The sequence below is a fragment of the Rhinoraja longicauda genome, chromosome 32, assembly GCF_053455715.1.
Source record: "Rhinoraja longicauda isolate Sanriku21f chromosome 32, sRhiLon1.1, whole genome shotgun sequence".
NCBI lineage: Eukaryota > Metazoa > Chordata > Chondrichthyes > Rajiformes > Arhynchobatidae > Rhinoraja > Rhinoraja longicauda.
This window is the reverse complement of record NC_135984.1, coordinates 13,450,299-13,470,444: the sequence shown is the minus strand read 5'-3', so window position 1 is coordinate 13,470,444 and position 20,146 is coordinate 13,450,299. Positions and strand designations below refer to the sequence as shown.

General features: G+C 45.9%; 1 protein-coding gene across 1 annotated transcript; it reads left to right on the top strand.

Annotated features, from left to right (window-relative positions):
• The first annotated feature begins 6,778 nt into the window (after positions 1-6,778).
• On the top strand, positions 6,779-17,794 carry LOC144608704 (T-cell surface glycoprotein CD3 epsilon chain-like). The gene is made up of 6 exons (XM_078426717.1): positions 6,779-6,958; positions 10,964-10,984; positions 11,107-11,322; positions 12,575-12,703; positions 14,505-14,584; positions 15,969-17,794. The coding sequence occupies exons 1-6, from the start codon at positions 6,895-6,897 to the stop codon at positions 16,017-16,019; spliced, it is 561 nt and encodes a 186-aa protein (XP_078282843.1). The 5' UTR covers positions 6,779-6,894; the 3' UTR covers positions 16,020-17,794.
• Positions 17,795-20,146: the final 2,352 nt, after the last annotated feature.

The window sequence follows — 20,146 nt, the reverse complement described above, 5'->3', positions numbered from 1 at the left end:
TGTGTGTGTGTATATGTGTGTGTGTGTGTGTGCATACATATGTGTGTGTGTGTGTGTGTGTGTGTGTATAAGAAAATAACTGCAGATGCTGGTACAAATCGAAGGTATTTATTCACAAAATGCTGGAGTAACTCAGCAGGTCAGGCAGCATCTCAGGAGAGAAGGAATGGGTGACGTTTCGGGTCGAGACCCTTCTTCAGACTCAGATATGTGTGTATATACATATATATATATATATTATTTATAATTGCACTGGCATTTATGGAGCCACTGTCAGGATTTCTGGACGTTTCCAGCGCTTGACATCACCTGAGATACTGAACAGTGGTCACCATTATAAACGCGACATTAAAATAACACGGACAACTGTGGTTCAGTGATTTGGCCAGAAATTAGATTGCAATGTTCCTTTTATTTTTGGTGGATAAGCATGTTTATTTTGGATATCAGTTTGGAGTTTCCTTCCAACAGCAGCCACGGAGAACAGCAACGAGAATGCAACAGGACCGGGGGCATTTTCCCCGCAGAGAGACGCTTACAGTCCCTCATCTATTCCCCAAAGGACCGTCCTGAACTCAACACCCACCTGGCCTCACCGCAAGCCTGGAGATCGCCACACCGCGGCGCCAGAGGGCACCAAGGCATGTTGTAGCGACTTTAATCTAAAACTGAGACCTTAAATGGAAACAAACCAAACTAAAAAAGTTATGAGGAATGACTTCGCTGTGGTAGATTGGGGAAATGACATTAAAATGTATGACAGTGATTTATAATTAGCACAGCGTTTATAACAAATATATTTCTCTCTTTTGAAAACCCAACAGGAAATTTGATCTACCAATAGGTAATAAAATAAAATAGTAGATAGACACAAAAAGCTGGAGTAACTCAGCGGGACAGGCAGCATCTCTGGAGAGAAGGAATGAATGGGTGACGTTTCGGGTCGGGACCCTTCTTCCGACTGAGAGTCAGGGGAGAGATAAAAACGAGACCAAGCATAGACTGGGCGAAACATAGATCGTTTCGCTGAACACCTTCGCTCAGTCCGCCTTGACCTACGTGATCTCCCGGTTGCCAAACACGTTAACTCCCCTTCCCATTCCCCACACTGACCTTTCTTTCCTGGGCCTTCCCCACTGTCAGAGTGAGGCCAAACACAAATTGGAGGAACAGCACCTCATATTTTGTTTGGGCAGCTTACAACCCAGCGGTATCAATATTGACCTCTCTTGTTGTTTTGTTATGGTGTTAACAGAATGCAAGTAAAAATTTCATTGTTCCATTTTGGGACATTTAAACTTAAGAGATACATTGTGGAAACATGCCCTTCGGCCACCGAGTCCATGCTGACCAGCGATCTCCCCGTACACGAGCTAACGTACACACTAGGGACAATTTGCAATTAACAGAAGCCAAATAACCTACAAAACTCTACGTCTTTGCAGTGTGGGAGGAAACCGGAGCACCCGGAGAAAACCCATGCGGTCACAGGGAGAACGTGCAAACTCCGTACAGACAGCACCCATTGTCAGGATCAAACCTGGGTGTCTGGCGCTCTGAGGCAGCAACTCTACTGCTGCCTGACTGTGCCACCCTCAAATTGACATATGACTATAAAACACTTGACTCTTGACTCATGAAAGGAAATGATCAGTAAAGCTTGCTGTCTAAAGGAAAGGAAGTTACTTTGGGGGAATAAGGAAATGGCAGAGAAATTAAACCATTATTCTGAGTGTCTTCATGGAGGAAACTGCATCTCATGAAAAGTCTTAAACCTGTAACGCTAATTCCATTCATCTCTCTCCACTGATGCTGACTTACCTGCTGAGTGTTTCGACATGCTTTTCAGCGTTGTAGGAACTACAGTTAAGTACAGTTTGCCTGGTCGGATGGGAGAGATCGAAGGACAGGTGTTGCAACCTGCATTTGCATGGGAATGTGTCATTAAAAGGAAAGTGAGAACTGGTCCTGACAGGCAAGAGGGTGAAAGGTTACCATGAGAAGCTGGGAAGGTAGAGTTCATCTCACAATCAGATCAGCAATCGATCAATCAATTGATCAAATGATAAAATCAATCAGATCTTCCTAGTGAATGATAGGCCAGGCTGGTGGGGCCAAGTAGTCCATTCCTACCCATTCACATATTTTTAATGGTTTATTGTATTTGATTTCTGTTTAAGCAACCTCGGGGTGGCACGGTGGAGCAGTGAGTCGAGCTGCTGCCTCATAGCGCTGGAGACCCGGGGCTCAATCCTGACCTTAGCCGCGCTCTGTGTGAAGTTTGCACACTCTCCCCGTGACCGCATGAGGTTTCCCTGGATGCTCCTGTTTCCCCCCACATCACGAAGGCTTTGTGGCTCGGTTGGTTCATCGTCCTCTGTAAATTGCCCCCGAGTGTATGGGTGAGGGTTGGAATGTGACGGAAGTTGATGAGAATCAGGGGAGAATAAAACGTATGGGAAATTGTAGGTACTTGGTTGAGTGTCGGCTCAGTGGGCCGAAGAGCCTGGTTTATATGCTGTATGTGACTCTAAATCTAATTGCAAGGAACCTCAAACACAGAGTCAGCACCAGTCATGGGCTTTCAGAATACGGAGTTTTACTGTAGTAGAAGTGGGCCGGATCTCAAACAACAATGAGGCAGAGCACAGGAAGGAGATAGAGAGCTGAGTAGCATGACATCAATATAACAACCTCTCCCTCAATATCAGCAACAAAAAACAGCTGGTCATTGATTTGAAGAAGTGGGTGGAGTGCACACCCTAATCTGTCAAGCGCCTCAAGTTCCAAGTGCAGATATCACTGGCAATTTGTCCTAGCCCAACCCATTGACGCTTTGACTTCACAACCAAGATAGCACAGCAATGTCTCGACTTCCTCAGAAATGCAATGTGTCTCCAACAACTCTTACCAATTCTACAGATTCACCACAGAAAACATCCCATTGGGATGTATGGCAAACTGCCCTGCCCAAGACTGCAAGAAATTGCAGAGAGTTGTGAACACAGCCTAGTCCATCACCCAAACCAGCATACCCCATTGTCATCGATTCTATCTACACCATTTTAGAAACATGGGGGCATAGAAAATAGGTGCAGGAGCAGGCCATTCAGCCCTTCGAGCCAGCACCGCCATTCAATATGATCATAGCTGATCATCCAGAATCAGTACCCCGTTTCTGCTTTCTCCACATATCCCTTGATTCCGTTAGCCCCAAGAGCCACATCCAACTCTCTCTTGAATACATCCAGTGAATTGGCCTCCACTGGCTTCTGTGGTAGAGAATTCCACAGATTCGCAACTCTCTGGGTGAAAATGTTTTTCCCCATCTCAATCTTAAATGACCTACCCCTTATTCTTAAACTGTGACCTCTGTTTCTGGACTCGCCCAACATTGGGAACATTTTTCCCGCATCTAGCCTGTTCAATCCCTTAATAATTTTATATGTTTCTATAAGATCCCCTCTCATCCTAAATTCCAGTGAATATAAGCCCAGTCGATCCATTCTTTCATCATATGTCAGTCCCGCCATCCCAGGAATTAACCTGCTGAACTGATGCTGAACTCCCTCAAAAGCAAGAATGTCCTTCCTCAAACTAGAAGACCAAAACTGCACACAATACTCCAGGTGTGGTCTCACCAGGGCCCTGAACAACTGCAGGAGGACCTCCTTGCTCCTATACTCAAATTCTCTCGTTATGAAGGCCAACATGCCATTTGCTTTCTTCATTGTCTACTGTACCTGCATGCTTACTTTCAGTGACTGATGCACAAGGACATCCAGGTCTCGTTGCAACTCCCCTTTTCCTAATCTGACACCATTCAGATAATAATCTGCCTTTCTTGTTCTTGCCACCAAAGTGTATAACCTCACATTTATCCACATTATATTACATCTGCCATGCATCTGCCCACTCAACCAACATATCCAAGTTACCCTGCAGCCTCATAGCATCCTCATCGGGAGAGCAGCCAACATAATCAAGGGTTACTCACATCAGTCATTCTCTCTTCTCCCCTCACCTGTCAGACAGAAGATACAAACGCTAGAAAGCACATACCACCAGATTCAGAAAAATAGCTTCTTCCCCGTTGTTATAAAACTCTTGAACAAACCTCTTTTATGTTAAGGTTGCATTCTTGATCTTACAATCTACTTCGTTGCAGCCCTTTCACTTGTTTCAAATCTGCCTTTTCTCTGTAACTGTAATACAATATTCTGTGCTCTTTTTTATTTTCTCTTTTGCACTATCTGATGGACATGTATGGTATAATTTGCCTGGACAGTGTGCAAAACAAAGTATTTCACTGTATCTCGTGACAATAATGATAAACCAATAATAGAAAGGAATTCTCAAAGAAGTCTGGAGGCATAAGAGTCTGCAGATGCTGGAATCTTGAGCAAAATTAAAGTGCTGGTGGAACTCAGCGGGTCAGGCAGCATCTGTGGAGGGAATGGACACACAAGCTTTTTATCAGGAGTTGCTGCTGCAGTATTGCTTTGCTGGCAGCAGGTGGAGATGTAGACTACATCAATTCAAAAAGGGACCATCAGCGCCCTCTGCTGTGCCACAATATATTCATGGTAGTTGGCCACCATTTTGAGGTGATGTTATTGACTTTAGACTTTTTGTTTGATGCCTTCTAAGATGGAGAACTCCCACCCCTGCAGGTGTTTTGGTCTCAATAAATTTGAAGCTTGAACCAAAATGAGATGTAACTTGACTTACTGCCGGATTCTGTGATCTGTTCAGTTCAGTTAATCAGAAAACAGGACTGTGTGGGAACCTCCAGCAATGAAAGATTAATCTCTCGGGTGCTAATAAAAAAATAGAAGTAAATCAAGGGAATTTAAAATTTGAAAATAAAATGACTAGTAATTAAGAAATGCCCATATACTGTGCAGGGTCATTAATAGTGAAAAGTATTTTACAAGAGGAAATCGGTAACAAAATTTTACACTGGCCATCGTGAAGTAATATTAGTTCAGAGATAAACAAAAGTTTAAAATATATATTTTATGAAGTGTCAAAGAAGGAGAGGGGGTGGAGGGATTTGAGGAAAGTAATTTTGGAGCTTGAAGCCTTGAGGCATGGGGAGAGTGATGGGGGTGGGATAGAGGCAAATCTAGGTATGGGGCCAGAATGGGAGGAGATTGTTCATGTACATGCATGCTCAGGGGCTGCAGGAGCAAGATCACAGAGGGATGTGGAAGCAAGGATGATGTTTTTAAAGCTGGTACATGGAACAATGTAGGCCAGCGAGCACAGGTGCAACAGGGTAAAGAGGGTCTGAAATGAGTTCAGATACAAGGCAGAAAAGTTCAATGAAACGCTGAAAAACAATAAACTGCAGATGTCAGAAATCTGAAGAACGGCCAGAAAATGCTGAAGCACTCAGCAGATTACACACCGTCTGTGGAGAGAGAAGTAGACTTTATGTTTCAGATCAAAGATGGTCTGAACACACCAGTACCAGGAAAGGATAGAAGTCAAACGTGTTTTCACTTGCAACTTTAGGCATATTTGTTGACCAACTGAACTTAGATCTGATGAAAGATCTAGGATTTGAAGCGTTAATTGAGTTTTTCTCTCTCCACAGATGCTGCCTGAGTTGCATCTCAAAGTTACCCACTAACTTTCCCCATTAAACTACTTCCCCATATGCCTATTAACTGCCTCCAGATTCTAGCACTTCACTACACACTATGGGCAGTCTAATGCAAACATTTAATCTACCAACCTGCATGTCTTTGGGATGTGGGAGGAAACCACATGCACCGCTCGGTTCCACGGAGAACTTGCAGACCAGGATCGTTAGAAGGAATGGATAATGCATTAATGCATAATCCTTCCAGAATTAAGCTTGCAATGTTTTTTGTGGGACACAAGGGATGGCATTGGTCTGGAATGAGCCTGTAAATGACTCAATAGACAATAGACAATAGGTGCAGGAGGAGGCCATTCGGCCCTTCGAGCCAGCACCGCCATTCAATGTGATCATGGCTGATCATTCTCAATCAGTACCCCCTTAGGACTCCTTAGGTTGGAGGATGCTTCAAGGTCTCAAGAGCCTGTTTGCCACAGATCTCAAAGCACTCCTTGTTCTAATAATCGTTACTCTAAACCGAGCTCTCTACTTGATGGTCTTCTGCTGCTCACTACCCTTCCCCTCCCTCACACCCTTCCCCTCCCTCACACCCTTCCCCTCCCTCACACCCTTCTCCTCCCTCACACCCATCCCCTCCCTCACACCCATCCCCTCCCTCACACCCTTCCCCTCCCTCACACCCTTCTCCTCCCTCACACCCTTCCCCTCCCTCACACCCTTCTCCTCCCTCACACCCATCCCCTCCCTCACACCCTTCTCCTCCCTCACACCCATCCCCTCCCTCACACCCATCCCCTCCCTCACTACCCATCCCCTCCCTCACACAACTTCTCCCTTCCTCTGGCACTCCTCCTACCATCCCTATCCCTTCTAATTCCTCTCCTCAGACTTGCTTTCATGCCCTCTCCATCTAAAACGTGTTCCGTTAAACCAACACTATCCTTCAGTTAGATCTTAATCTGCAGCTCACTGCAGGCTCCATTACTTCAGATTTGTTGATATAAGTTTAAAGAGTTAGAAGGCAGTGCTTGATTCGGAAATCGGGATGGAAACTGTACAGAGCGGGGGGATGTCGACTTGTGGCTTTGTGCGTTTTGTTGAGAAGCTGCGTACAAGGCCACAGTGGGTGAAGGCAGTTGTTTCTCTCCATTTCCTGTTCGATGTTAAACACTCCAGCAGCTTTCAGCTGAGAGTCAGCCCACAGTTAGGGCCGGGCCCCAGTCTTCTGATTGCCTTCCATTAAAAAGGTAAAACAGCATCAGGACACCGTGACCCCCGTGGATATGGGAGCAAAGATGTTGTGGGCACTCCCTGGAATTGTCTTTGCTGTGACCTTCCAGTGGCTGGGTGAGTTCAACTTTCATTGTGCACGAGGCGTGGGCAAAGTCTGTGCAGGGTTATCGATGCATTTTGTTAAGTGATATTCAAGCATCGAGAGAGGGGTTGTGGGGTCAAGCCACATGGCGGGGAAGTGCTGGAGGTATCTGCCTCGAGGGAGTGTCTCACCATCAGACGGACCATCTTTCCAGCGAGATACAAACCCGGGCTGTTGATACTGCACATGCTGGTTTACATAAAAGGACAGAAAATGCTGGAGTAATTGAGTAGGTCAGGTAGCATCTCTGTAGAATATGAATAGGTGACGTTTTGGGTTGGGACCCTGCTTCTTAGGGACCCGAAATAAGAAGGGTCCCAACCCCGAAATGTCACCTATCCATGTCCTCCAGAGATACTGTCTGACCTGCCGAGTTACTCCAGCACTTTGTATCCTTTTGTTTTACAAAGCCACGGCTTCTGCTCCCCTCTCATCACCATATGGAAGGTGTCAAAATGGTGCAGGTGGTAATGTTGCTAGCTCATAGCTCCAGTCATCCCTTTGAGAGGTATTACGGGATCTGGGGAACTGGCATAGAAGAGAAGATGAGGCTGGGGGCAGAGTAGGCAGGATCATTTTGAATGGCCAAGTGGCTGCAATTTCCATTCCTTCTTACGATCCTGGTTTGCACGTTCTCCATGGAACCGTGCGGTGCTGTTGTTTCCTCCCACATCCCAAAGACATGCAGGATTAAATGTTTGCATTAGTTTGCCCGTAGTGTGTAGCAGAGTGCTAAAACCTGGAGGCAGTTAATGGCCATATGGCGTAGCAGATTACCGGGGAAAGTTAGTGGGAAATGGTCTTGCTCCGCCAACCTGTAAAGACTTGGGTTAAAATTGCCTCCTCCTGCATATGGAGAAGCTAAGAGTTGTCTCGATGTCCATATTTAGCCCCTGAGCAACAACAGAACCTGGAGGACATTAGATATACAAAAATAAGCATGGGTTTTACAGAACTGTGGTAGAAGGCGAGTAGACCAGAGTTGAGAAGACATTAAAAAGATTATGGGGGAACGTAGCTGCCTTCTAAGCTGCCGACCCTTTGATCCCAACACAATGGCAATCAGGTGCTGACAAGAATGACTTCTTGTCCTTTGGACAAGTGACCATTTGGCCATTTGATTCTGTTTTCACCAAGGCGACAGGCAGGAAGATCTTGATCAAGCTACCTTCCGTGAACAAACGTTTTTCCTCATAACCCCTTGATTCTTTGCCAAAGTCATTGAATCTGTTTCACTTGTCCCTGAAGCATTTATTAATGGACAGAATTTATAGATCTAATCATTTTGATCTTTATATTCCAAAATTAATATCCATTTATTCAAAAATATTGAATTGAAAATATAATTAAGAACTTCTTCTTCTGTTATTGCATAGATTATGAAACAGCAGATCATTTGGTCCATCAATAAATATAGGCAGCCATCCTCCACAGGATCCTCCTGTGCTCCTGAATCCACGAGAATTGGGATTCGCATCCATAACATTCAAGCACTTTTGATTTTGAACTCTGAAGGATGTTCAAGTATTAGCATTTCTTTTCTGAAAATATTCAAAATACAAACATCTTTTGGAAGGATAGGAAAGATTTAGAGGGAATTGAGCCAAACGTGAGCAAATGGGACTCACATTAGATGGGGCATCTTGGTCTGGTTGGATGGGTTGGGCCTGTTTCAGTGATGTATGACTCTATCACTTCATCTTTTGACAATTTGAACAAGAAATTTCATGGCAGTTTACTGAGTGGCAACATTTTGTTCACATATTTTTGTACATTTTGCATTTCCCCTCCCAAAGGTGTCAGATTCAGATAATGTGTTGTGTTCCTTCAAGTCAATCCCTGGAGGGTTACAATATAATACAATACAATATATCTTTATTGTCATTGTACTGGGGTACAACGAGATTGGGAATGCGCCTCCCATACGATGCAATAAATTAATTAGCTATTAATTTAAACAGCCCAATGCAACAAATTGGAACAGTTTTAAAACAGAATAAAGTGCGAGATCTGTGCCAGTTCACTGTGCGATGTGACCATCCGGCTCAGCAGGACCGGTTCATAGCAGCTATGGCCCTGGGAATGAAGCTGTTCCTGAGTCTGGAGGTGCAGGCGTAGAAGGCCTTGTATCGTCTGCCCGATGGTAGAAGTTCAAACAGACTGTTGCAGGGGTGTGAAGAGTCTTTGTGGATGCTGGTGGCTTTTCTGAGGCATTGTGTGTTGTAAATGCCCTCCAAGGCTGGTAGCTGTGTTCGATGGTCATCTGAGCTCTATGGACTACCCGCTGAAGAGCTTTCCTCTCTGCCTCCGTGCAGCTGAGATACCACACAGGGATGCCATGTGTTAGGATGCTCTCTATGGTGCAGCGGTAGAATGTCGTCAGCAGCTGTTGGGGTAGACCAGACTTCTTCAGTGTTCTTAGGTAGAACAGTCGTTGCTGCGCCTTCTTGACCAGCGCAGCAGTGTTATTGGACCATGTGAGGTCCTCCGAAATGTGGGTGCCCAGAAACTTGAAGCTGGACACTCTCTCCACACTGTCCCCGTTGATAAAGATCGGGACGTATTCCCCGTTGTGTGACCTATGGAAGTTGATGATCAGCTCCTTGGTCTTGGTGGTATTTAGGGACAGGTTGTTATCAGAGCACCAGTCCGCCAGGTTCTGCACCTCCGCTTTGTATTTTGTTTCATCACCGTTGGTGATGAGCCCGATCACCGTTGTGTCGTCTGCAAACTTGACAATGGTGTTGGTGTCGAATGCAGGAACACAGTCGTGTGTGAAGAGGGAGTAGAGCATGGGGCTCAGAACACAGCCCTGCGGTGTGCCGGTACTCAGGGTGATAGTGGAGGACAGGTGCGGGCCCATTCTCACTGCCTGCGGTCGCTCCAGCGGGAAGTCCAGGATCCAGTCGCATAACGACGAGCTGAGGCCTAGCTGGTGGAGTTTGGTGATGAGTTTGGTGGGGATGACCGTGTTGAAGGCAGAGCTATAGTCAATGAATAGCATCCTCACATACGTGCCCTGTCTCTCCAGGTAAGTCAGGACAGTGTGAAGAGCCAGAGAGATGGCGTCCTCTGTGGATCTATTTGCCCTGTATGCAAATTGATGTGGGTCCCCAGTGAGTCAGGGATGCTGGATTTGATGTGTGAGAGGAGCGGCCTTTCAAAGCACTTCATGACTATTGGAGTTAGGGCAACCGGACGGTAGTCGTTCAGGTTGGTAATCTTTGCTTTTTTCGGCATCGGCACTATGGTAGCCGACTTCAGGCACTTGGGGACCTTAGCCAGAGATAATGACAGGTTAAAGATCCTGGTGAATACCTCAGCCAACTGAGACCAATATTGATTGTTTCCGAGTCCCTCAGGCTTATTCCTTCTCCCGAGCTCAATACGTATCGAGGCCGATCCTGACAGCACCCTAGTCCCGAAACGCGCCAAGCAACGCACCGCAACCAACACACGCCAACCAACACACGCCCCCAACTAACACACGCCAACCAACACACGCCAACCAACACATGCCAACCAACACACGCCCCCAACTAACACACGCCAACCAACACACACCAACCAACACACGCCCCCAACTAACACACGCCAACCAACACATGCCAACCAACACACGCCAACCAACACACGCCAACCAACACACGCCCCCAACTAACACATGCCAACCAACACATGCCCCCAACTAACACACGCCAACCAACACACACCCTCAACTAGCACATGCCAACCAACACACGCCAACCAACACACGCCAACCAACACAGCAGCTCTGTCCCAACAGCAGGGTCACCTTGACAGCACCCCATCCGATATGCACCACAAACCAATGCTGTACCCCGTACTTAAACCTCTGCAAGTAGCACAGTAGGAATAGAAATTGATTGAGCTGAAAAAAAAGAATCTTTCAATTTATTGAAAGATCAAGGACTATAAAATTTTGTTCTGGTCATTGTTCTTTTCTCTTTCCACAGGAGTGGCAGCAGAAACAGCTTGTGAGTAAAATCTAGACTTTAACATTGATTTTTGAAATTAAACACCATAAATTGTTGATTTATGAGAAGACACTTTGGAAAATATTACTGTACTCATTCATGATTTTTGTTTTCTTTGGCAGCTCGTGTGAAAGTTGAAGGGACCACTGTCACTTTAACTTGTCCCCTGCCGAAATCACCGAGTCCTGAATGGTTTAAGACGCAGAAACCAGGGACAAAACCAAATTCTATTGACAGTGGGTCCGTCTATGTTATAGAAGAGTTCAGCGATTCCAATAATGGCGAATATTATTGTAAGAATGTTAATTCCAAATATAGCTTCTACATTCGAGCCAAAGGTAAATGATGACCAGTGGAATGAAATAAACAAGATAATTAAAGTAACTCTAAAGCTCTGTTGGTTTAAAAGTCTTTCCAGCAATAACTGGCAGAATATGGAAATCTGAAATAAAAATAGAAAGTACTGGAATACTCACAGACTATTTCAAGCGTCTCTAGAAACAAGGAACTGCAGATACTGGTTTACAAAGAAAGCCACATAGTGCTGGAGTAACTCGGCGGGTCAGGCAACATGGAAGGGTGACTCTTCAGGTTGGGACTCTTCCGAAGAAAGGTTTGAAGAAATGTCGCAGCCCGGAACGCCACTTATCTACGGTTTGTTCTCCAGAAATGCTGCCTGACCAGTTGAGTTACTCCAGCACTTTGTGTCTATTTCCAGTGTCTTCTGGTGTCAGTTCAGTTCAAGGGACTTGTTAAAAGGAATAAATTCACAATTTAATCCTCAGTCACAACCAGCCTCGATTAATTTGCCTCACACGTCTCCGTTGACCTATTCCCCACTCTGCCTATGACATCTTGTTTCTCTCACTCTGTACTCAGCCGAGAGGGGGGTGTTGTTGATACACGTGGGAACTCTAACATGGAGGTAAGCTCGATGGCGTGCGGATGTATGGAATTGGACATCAACCCCAGCACAGAGGCCAGCTACCAATAGACAATAGACAATAGGTGCAGGAGTAGGCCATTCAGCCCTTCGAGCCAGCACCGCCATTCAATGTGATCATGGCTGACCATTCACAATCAGTACCCCGTTCCTGCCTTCTCCCCATACCCCCTGACTCCGCTATCTTTAAGAGCTCTATCTAGCTCTCTCTTGAAAGCATCCGGAGAATTGGCCTCCACTGCCTTCTGAGGCAGAGAATTCCACAGATTTACAACTCTCTGACTGAAAAGGTTTTTCCTCATCTCCGTTCTAAATGGCCTACCCCTTATTCTTAAACTGTGGCCCCTGGTTCTGGACTCCCCCAACATTGGGAACATGTTTCCTGCCCCTAAGGTGTCCAACCCCTTAATAATCTTATATGTTTCAATAAGATCCCCTCTCATCCTTCTAAATTCTAGCGTATACAAGCCTAGTCACTCAAGTCTTTCAACATATGACAGGATGCCAGGTGCCTTTGTTCTGCGGTGTCAGTGCTGTGAGATTCTACATTCCTGAGGTGACATTGAAGTCTGTTAATGTGCGGCACCATTTGTATTTTTATCAGTTTGCCTGTTCTGAATGCTGGATTGCTTCTCCTTCCCCCACAGTTTGTCAAGGCTGCATTGAACTCAACCCTAGTGTGGTCATCGGTATCATCTGTGGCGATCTGTTCTTCACTCTCCTGGTGGCTGGGCTTGTCTACTGGTTTGCCAAGCAAAGAGGAGCAACTGCCAAAGGTTGGATTTGCCTTCACTGTGCCCTCAAATAATAAAGGTGTATATGAAAGGAACTGCAGATGCTGGTTTAAACTGAAGATAGACACAAAATGCTGGAGTAACTCAGCAGGACAGGCAGCATCCCTGGAGAAATGCTGGAGAATTTTTCCAGAGATGATGCCTGTTCCACTGAGTTACTCCAGCGTTTTGTGCCTATCTTCAAATAATAAAGATGTTGAGGCTACCTTAGCGGTTTGGAAAATGGAACACATGCATTCAAAACCGTACAGTGCTGCCTTCCAGTGCCAGAGACTCGGGTTCGATCCTGACTATGGGTGCTGTCTGTATGGAGTTTGTACGTTCCCCCTGTGATCGCATGGGTTTTCTCCAGGTGCTCTGACTTCCTCCCACACTCCAAAGACGTGCAGGTTTGTAGGTTAACTGGCTTCGGTAAAATTGTAAATTGTCCCTAATGTGTAGAATAATGCTAGTGTACGGGGTGATCGCTGGTTGGCGTGGACTCAGTAGGTTGAAGGGCCTGTTTCGGCACTGTATCTCTAAAGTCTAAAGTCTAAACTGGAAAATAAGTTGGAAATTCAGCACCAGTCTCAGTGGAAGTGAATATGAAGTTATCGGCACGTTGTAAGAAGCCTGACTGGTTCTTCCCTAACTTGTAGGAAAAACATTGGTCTTCCTTTTCTATTCAGGGCCTAAATGTATCTCCACCCTACAGCAGCACGACTGCCTTGTGGTTTGAACCAACAATATCCTAATGCAATAAAAAAAGGAACTGCAGATGGTGGTTCATACCAATGACAGACACAAACTGCAGGAGTAATTCAGCGGGTCAAGCTGGAGAAAATAGATAGGTGATATTTTGGGTCAGGACCCTTCGTCAGACTGATCAAGATTAGTCTGGACTTTGTATCTAACCTAAACTACACCTATCTGGAAATAGACACAAAATGCTGGAGTAACTCAGCTGGTCAGGCAGCATCTTTGGAGAAAAGGAATAGGTGACAATTCGGGCCGAGACCTATATTCAATCTGAAGAAGGGTCTCAACCTGAAACATCACCTATTCCTTTTCTCCAGAGATGCTGCCTGTCCCGCTGTATTACTCTAGCATTTTGCTTATCTTCAGTGTAAACCAGCATCTGGGGTTCCTTTCTATACACCTATCTGGGACTGTATAATGGGATTGAGTAAACAGAGATTTACTGTTGTAATTTGACCAGTGCAGAAGAGCCCTGGAAGTATTTGATGCCATGGTGTAGAGGAAGCTTTACTTAGTACCTACATCTAACCTATGAGTAGTTTTGTTTATTCTATTGTCACATGTACTGAGGTACAGTGAAAAGCATTTTGTTTGTGTGCCATCCAGTCAGCGGAAAGACTTAATACAATCAAGCCAGATACAGGATAAAGGGAATAACGTTTAGCGCAAGGAAAGGTCCAGTAAAGTCCGATTAAGGATAGTCCGAGGGTTTCCAATGAGGTAGCTGCTATGTCAGGACCGCTCTCAAGTTGGTGATAGGATGGTTCAGTTGCCTGATAACAGCTGGGAAGAAACTGTCCGTGAAAGCTGAAGGTGTGTTTGGCTTCGGAGTGCAGCTGGAAATTTAGTCTACTCTGCAATGTTCCTGAACTGGGAATGTTCCTGAACAGGGACACTGAGGAAGGAACTTTAACCTGTATCCTATCTGTGTAGCAGCTGTTCTCGGAGGGTCTTGATGGAACACTGTAGGTGCTAGGTGTCTGTTTCTCTGGCGAGCACAGCCATTGCCTCCCTGTATTTACTATTCTTCTGTTTTCCCGTCCAGATTTCCGTCCACGTGAACCTGGGGACTTTCCACCGAGTCGCCCACCACACGCAGCTGCGGCACATCAGAGTGAATACGCGGTAAAGTCTTTCAAATGAACCTATCCTCCCTTCATGGTGAAGGTCATTGGTGTACCTGGTTATTTATCAACTCCATTTGAGGGCACTGGCTTTAAAATGTACCTGGTGGAACTGCACCTTATCTTATACGATGGACACTCAACAAGACTCCTTCCATCTCCCCTGGTCAAACCCATTCTGTGCTATGGTTTTAGTCTGTTGAACTCAGTATCCTTGGCTCAATGAGTAGCATTCTTGCTTCTGAATCAGAAGGCTTTGGATTCACGTCTCCGCTCTTAAGACTGAAGCTCTTGGTCGATACAACGATGCAGTCCCAAGGGAACAGTGGCCTATCCTTGGGACAGGTACTGGCCTAATACTAGAATGTCAAGTGGTAATGAAGTCTCTGTGCTGTCTGCAGGTCACCACCAAGGTAGCATTATACTCTCAGGGAACAGTCCAGAGGGAACTCTGCATTCTGGAGAAGGGGATGGAGGAGGTAGCAGTGGATAATACTGATGGGCTCTGCACAATTAGAAAGCTACCACTGAGTGGTGTTGCACTCTCGGGTGGCTGTTCTAAGGGAGCATTATGATCTTGGAGTGACCATACTTCCTAAAAAATGCTGAATATTCGACGTGGCTCCATCTGCCCTCTAAGACGGGTGTAGAGGTTTCCTTGGTAATATCCATGAGAGTGCAGGCTATTCTCCCTGCTGCCCTTGATGATATTGATCCTGCATGCAGAATGATTAAAACGGACTAACTGGTCATTATCTTCTTGCTATATTTTTTGTATCTTGCTTTGCAAAATTCAACCTCCACCTTGACAACATCATACCACTGATTGCCTGACGGGCTGGATACCAATGCAGCACAAGGCTTCAAATGGAAATTAATTACGGCCAATCAGAAAGTGGCAGGGAAAGGCACCACGGGATAACTAGATTGCTCCACTAATGAAATGACTTAGACAGTATGAGCTGAATGGCCTCTTTTATGTTGAAATATTCTGTGAGCACCACTCTGCCTTTTGCTCTCCCTTATCTGCCTTCCTGTCAGTTTTTCCCTCCCTACCGTACCTTCCCTCTCCTCCACCTCTCCCTCCCTATCCTTCACTCTCCCTCCCATCTTTCCCAATCTCTCTTGGGATAACTTCCTTCCCTTCTTACACCCCCCCCCCCCCCCATTTTTCCCTCCCCTCCTTCCCATTCACTCCTCGCTTTTCCTAGCTCCTCCCCTCACCTTTCCCTTTCATTCCTGAAACCTCCCCCTTTTTCTTCCCTCTTCCCTCTGTTCAGCCATCGCCACACTGTGCTTGCTGCCACGTTTTCCTATCGCTGTTTATCTGAAATGTTCTTCAGAAAGTTGATTCCCTGTTTTGATTTGATCTTTGTGTCTTTCAGCCGATCAAAGGTGGACAACGGGACGTTTATGACAAGTTGCAGAGACGTTGACTGCAAAGACATTGAAAGAAATGGAGTCTCCCTTTCTCTGCTCATCCTGTTGTCCCAAACCCCTCTCCCTACCTTTGCAATCTCCCACTGCCTTCTTGCCCTCAGTCTCTCTATCCCTTTGCACCTCATCCTCCTCAGTGCCGTTGTACTCAGCCCACGCTCCCTCCCCTCCACCTCCCCTCGGGCCTCTCTCCAGCATTTCTTTCTGAACATCTGTTCGGTCTGATTACAGCATCAGGATCTTTTATTTCTTTTGTTCTTTGAAGAGAAATATGTACATGTAATCGTGTTGGAACTGCATTGTCCCAAAGTCAACTCCTTGCCATTTGCCTCCCCCCCCCTAGTTTCCCGTGTTATGCGTGTAGATATTGATTCTGTCCTAATTTAAAGGAGTGAGTGCCGTGGAAGTGGACACAAACACCCGGCAACAGAATCACATCCAAGTCAAAAGGTGCTGGAAGAACTCAGTCGGCCAGGCAGCATCTGTGGGGAGAAAGCTGGGAGAGAGAGGCGAGAGGAAGGAACGAGAGCTGGATAGAGCTCTTAATGATAGCGGAGTCAGGGGGTATGGGGAGAAGGCAGGAACGGGGTACTGATTGAGAATGATCAGCCATGATCACATTGAATGGCGGTGCTGGCTCAAAGGGCCGAATGGCCTCCTCCTGCACCTATTGTCTATTGTCTATTGAGAGAGAGGGGGAGAGAGAAATGAGGTGAATTGCCGCACAGTTTTCTCCCCTTCGCTCCATCAGTCTGAAGAAGGGTCCCGATTCGAAACCTCGTTTGTCCATTTCCCTCCACAGATGCTGCCTGAGCTGCTGAGTTGCTCCAGCACTTTGTTTTTGCTCAACATTACAGGATCAGCTGTCCCTTGTGGCTCCACATCCATGCCACTATTCCTGCACTCTCATCCCTTCAGTAGCTGGGGTACATTTCAGCTGTGCCACTGCCCTTTGGTACACAAGTGCATGTTGGCACGACTGCCAATGGTGGGGACATCACTAATGGCTGGAGTTGCTCTCAACAAGTCAAAACGATGCTGGCGACTTTTAACTGGTCCACAAATCTGCTGTTACTGTCTCTGCTCTATGGGCGATTTTTAGTTTCACCAGCTTCCTTGAAATCCCCTATCCCTGACAGCATCCCTGTAAAAATCCCTCTGGGCCCTCTCTAAGCCTCCAGAATCTTGCAATGGGGTGACCAGAACTGAACACAATACTGCAGATAAGGCCCGATTAACGTTTTATAATGGTGTGGTATTATTACCTTGCTTTTGTGCTTTGTGGCACTGCTTTATAAACGAAGGGTGCTATTGTCGTTTTCGTTAATGGCCTTTGTTGGAGAAGGAATAACGTGGGCATCCGTCTGAGGATAATTGAAGTTTCTTTCTTCGAGGTGTTTTGCCTTGGCTGGATCTTGCAAGCTCATTGCTTTCACCATGGGCTCAGCTCACGCTTCAGCCCAGTTAGAATCTGTGCCATTTTTAAACTAGTCCGTAATTGCATATTGTACCCAGTTCTTAATGTAACCCCCCGTCTCTTATTTAAATCTGTTTCTCCATAATCAGGTTACACAACTCTAGTACAGTTGTCCTTTGTCCCGCCCCCCTGACATCAGTCTGAAGAAGGGTCTCGACCCGAAACGTCACCCATTCCTTCTCTCCCGAGATGCTGCCTGACCTGCTGAGTTACTCCAGCATTTTGTGAATAAATCGATTTGTACCAGCATCTGCAGTTATTTTCTTATTCTAGTACGGTTGTGCTATGTATCAGTGACAGTGTCACTAATGGTCATTTCCTCCATGTTTCATAGTTTTAATAAAGGTAAAGTTCAAATCTCTAAAATTGTGTTTATTGTGTTTATCGTTTATTGTTAAGGGTCCCGCTGTGAAACATCGCCTGTCCATGTTCTCCAGCGATGCTGCCTGACCCGTAAGTTACCCCAGCACTGTGTGTCTGTTTTTGTAAACCAGCATCTGCAGCTCCTTGTGAATGAGGTTGGTTAAGTGTTGGTAATGCTAGTCCCCAAATAGAGGAAGAACAGCCACCGCCGCTGGGGATTGATGGACACCATATTTATTAACATCTTGGGGTCAGCTTTGAAATGAGACAGTTTTGGCTACGCCTTAGACCTGGGACGAGGGTAAGTGTACCACCTTCTGACCCCTCAGAGTCGCCCCGTCATCTACTCAGCCCAAGACTCTACTCACCTGCTGGACACAGTCATGAAGCTGTGGAGCGGCACAGTGGCGCAGCTGGTAGAGCTGCTGCCTCATAGTGCCAGAGACCTGAGTAAGAACCTAACCTTGGGTGCTGTCCGTGTAGAGTTTGCACGTTGCTCCTGTGACCGCGTCGGTTTCCTCCTGGCGCTAGGGTTTCCTCCCACATCCCAAAGACGTGGGGTTCGTAGGTTAATCAGCCTCTGTAAAATTGTCCCTAATGGATGCGAAAGTGGGATAACATAAAACTAGTGTGAACGGGTGATGGATGGTCGGCATGGACTCGGTGGGCCAAAGGGTCTGCTTCCATGCTGTGTCTCTAAATGAAACGATATCATCCAGAACAAGCAAGTTCACTCAATGCTTGTTCTGGCCAAGGGGTTGATAGACACACCTTCCGTGCCACATGTCATGGCTGCTCTACATTTCATTCAGTGATTGCAGGCTTTGGTCGAAGCTTCCTCCAAACCTGTAGCCTCTACTGCCTCATGGTGGCTGCCTGACCATCGCAACGTCACTTGAGCTGAAGATCGTTTCCCTGTGCATTGGAGTAGGAGCAGGATCTTCCCTCTCATTGTCATCGCTCCGACCTCCTGAATTATCAAGCAGCGTCTCGTGGTCGCCTGGAGCTGCCCAAAGCACGGGGATCGATCGCAGAGGGTGTAGCCATGAACACAAAAAATATAACTCACCCTCCCCACCCCCCCCCCCCCCCCTTCTCCATACCAGCCCACCCCCAGCATTGTTGGTCCTCACCTCCGAGACTGCCAGATGATACTGGATGTGGCTGCCGTGGAGAGGGGACTGATGCAATGCTTCACCTGTCAGCAATTGGGACTCACAGCAGGTGTGCACACATTGGGAATCGTGCAGTTCGAGCTCTACTGCAACAGGTAATAGCAAAAAAGCACTGGAGATTTTCCAAACATAAATGGTGTCAATTTGCCAATCTCTTTTTCCGTGGCTTCTTAAGGGTAATTTTGTTATATGGTGAAAGTTATATTCGTAAGAAAGGTCATGCTGTGGAAGATTGCATTAGAAAATCTATCTTGTCAATGGGGGAAAAGAGGGAAACAACCACTCGTTTTTTTCCATGGTATTTTCAAAAATAAAGGTATTTTTAATAGCTTGACATTTATTTTTGCCACTGTAAGCTAAAAATACTGAAGGCTATACGTGACACAGTCCAAAATAGTATGGTTGTGCAAGTGTGATTAGAAATAATTGCTTGTAAATTTCAAAGAATGTGTTCTGGAAAGACAATGGTGTTTGGCTACTCTGGGGAGGTTACATAGAAACAATTTTTTTTGTCCCTGGACTTTTGTTTTAACAAGACAGCTTTTTTCTCCTTCTCAATTTCCAAAGTAATTTGTAAGTAGTTCTCCAGTCTTGTTGTAACTAATTCGGCCCACGTATTACATACAATGTTCCCAAATTCATAGTTGTTATATCCAATTGGTGGATACAGCAAATTCACGTTGCTGTAGAATTAGGGATTTGAGCGAGTGGCAGCTTCCATTGAGTGCATGAAAAATAAGTGAATCTCAGTAGTTAGACCTTTGCATGTACATAAGGAAAATTATCCTAGCCTACTCGTTTTATTTTGTCAGCTAATAAGAACATAGGTAACAGGCGCAGAAGTGGGCCACTTGGCCCTTCAAGTTGACCCCACCATTCAACGTGGTCATGACAGATCTGCCCCAAGCCTCATCCAGTTCCCCAAAGGGGCCCAATTCTCAATCTTTCAAAAGCTTAGCAGCCTCCTCTTTCAATATGCGAATGATCTTGCCTCCATAATCCTCCAGGATAGAGAAGAATTCCAGCGATTTAAGAGAAGTTTGCGCGTGGTCTCCTAGTCTTCTAACTATGGCCCCTTGTTTGAGATTCACCTCATAGTAGAAACATCCCA